Source organism: Solanum tuberosum, unplaced genomic scaffold (genome assembly GCF_000226075.1).
Source record: "Solanum tuberosum cultivar DM 1-3 516 R44 unplaced genomic scaffold, SolTub_3.0 scf00462, whole genome shotgun sequence".
Lineage (NCBI taxonomy): Eukaryota > Viridiplantae > Streptophyta > Magnoliopsida > Solanales > Solanaceae > Solanum > Solanum tuberosum.
The window spans coordinates 257,556-259,365 of NW_006239385.1; the positions used below are offsets into that span (position 1 = coordinate 257,556).

At 35.9% G+C, this 1,810-nt stretch overlaps 1 protein-coding gene across 1 annotated transcript in view; it reads left to right on the forward strand.

The window, feature by feature from the left end:
* Positions 1-1,810, forward strand: part of LOC102578182 (uncharacterized) — an 11,613-nt gene continuing 9,803 nt past the window's right edge. Inside the window, exon 1 of the mRNA XM_006363794.2 lies at positions 1-406. Coding sequence (XP_006363856.1) covers positions 41-406 — 366 coding nt within the window. The 5' untranslated portion in view covers positions 1-40. The remainder of the gene's footprint in view (positions 407-1,810) is intronic.

Genomic DNA, 1,810 nt, shown 5'->3' on the forward strand with positions numbered 1-1,810 from the left:
CTCATAATCACAACAGTAGCTTTAAACTGCAGCTGCAGCTATGGTGATGCTTATGAGCAGCATCTCTTCCTTCTCTCTCCTCCCACTCAACCCAAACCCCTCTACCACTGCCGCTGTCGTCGGCAACTCACCCGCCGTTCTTCATAAAGTCGACTGTTCTACCGATTATCAATTTAGGATCGTTTCTGGCCATCGGATAAGACAAGTAGCTGTACGGAATAGCAATCGAACGGCTGAGTTCACTTCATCTTCTGATTCTGTAACTGATTTAGAGTCGGCGGCGAGTGTGGTGAGGAAATTCTATGCCGGAATAAATAGGCGGGATTTGGACTCTGTCGAAGAACTTATTGCTGAGAATTGTGTGTATGAAGACCTTGTGTTTCCTCAACCTTTCGTTGGCCGTAAGGTTAGTTATCAACCTGGAGTATATCATGTTTTTTTTCTAATACTTGATAAATTGTTACTTTTCTCTGGTATATTTAGTTTGAGATGTGAGAAAAGTTCAAACTAAGAACTAAGCTAGGCTTTTCATTCATAATCTACAGATAAGCTGAAACCCTTTGAAAAGAGGACAGGATTAAGCTGAAAATAGGAAATTACATTTGGGGATTATAGCCAAGTTAGTACTCTCCCATTTTATGTGACACCCTTTGACTTAGCACAGTGTTTAAGAAGAAAAAAAAAAGAGTTTTAAAATTTGTGGTCTAAAACAATTCTGGGATATTTGTGAGGTTCAGATTCATTTCATTAAGGGTAAAAGAGTAATTTTTAAAGTTAAATTATTTCTAATTATAGTAAGGTAATATTTCTTTTGGGACGAACTAAAAAGGAAATGCTGCCACATAAAATGGAACAGAGAGAGTAATTAAATTTACAGGGATTTTGCGAAGAAAAGCAAATATATCTCCTTTTCAAATAATATGATCCTACTTTTATCAAGTTAAAAAGTCCACCAGTTGATGTAAAGATTAACACCGCCCATGTGGCATAGCATGGAGCTGAATGAGTTCGCATTCAAATCTACGTGAGATCAAAATAACATCACAGCCTCAAAGACCAATAATTCTGGAAATTAAATGAATATGTTCTTTGGAAACTTCAACTGCAAGCAAATGTCCAAGAGCAATGGTTACTACAAATTTATCAGACTCTCCACCACTCTTAGAAGTATCGAAAAGTATGGAGGAATGCAAAATCATCATCATGATATAGTGCAAGCCCTCTCCAGTTACAGCTACAACATTAACTTGAATGATTCGCACACATACAACAGTGAAACAACTAACATTTTGCGAATGTCAAAATAACCAATAATAACCTCCTGATGCCCATCATAGTTCTTTATTATGTGCTCCCTATACCAATTAATAATAACCTCCTGATGCCCATCATAGTTCTTTATTATGTGCTCCCTATACCAATTAATAATAACCTCCTGATGCCCATCATAGTTCTTTATTATGTGCTCCCTATACCAATTAATTGGTAGTAATCTTCTGACTACCGAACCAGCCAGTGGTGGAACCAGGATGGCTAGTAGGGCTTGAACACGCAACCTCATGGAATTTTCACAAGCCCTTAACTAGTAAACTAAGGGCGTGTTTGGTATGAAGGAAAATGTTTTCCTAGAAAATGTTTTCTTGGAAAACAAGTTGATTTTTGACTTATTTTCTCATGTTTGGTTGGTGAGTAGAAAATATTTTCCGAAAAAGATTTTTAGTGTTTGATTTATGAATGAAAAATTTCTTTTATTTTTACTAGAGTAGAAAATAATTGTTGAAATTGAAAATATTTTTTAAAAACAAACTTA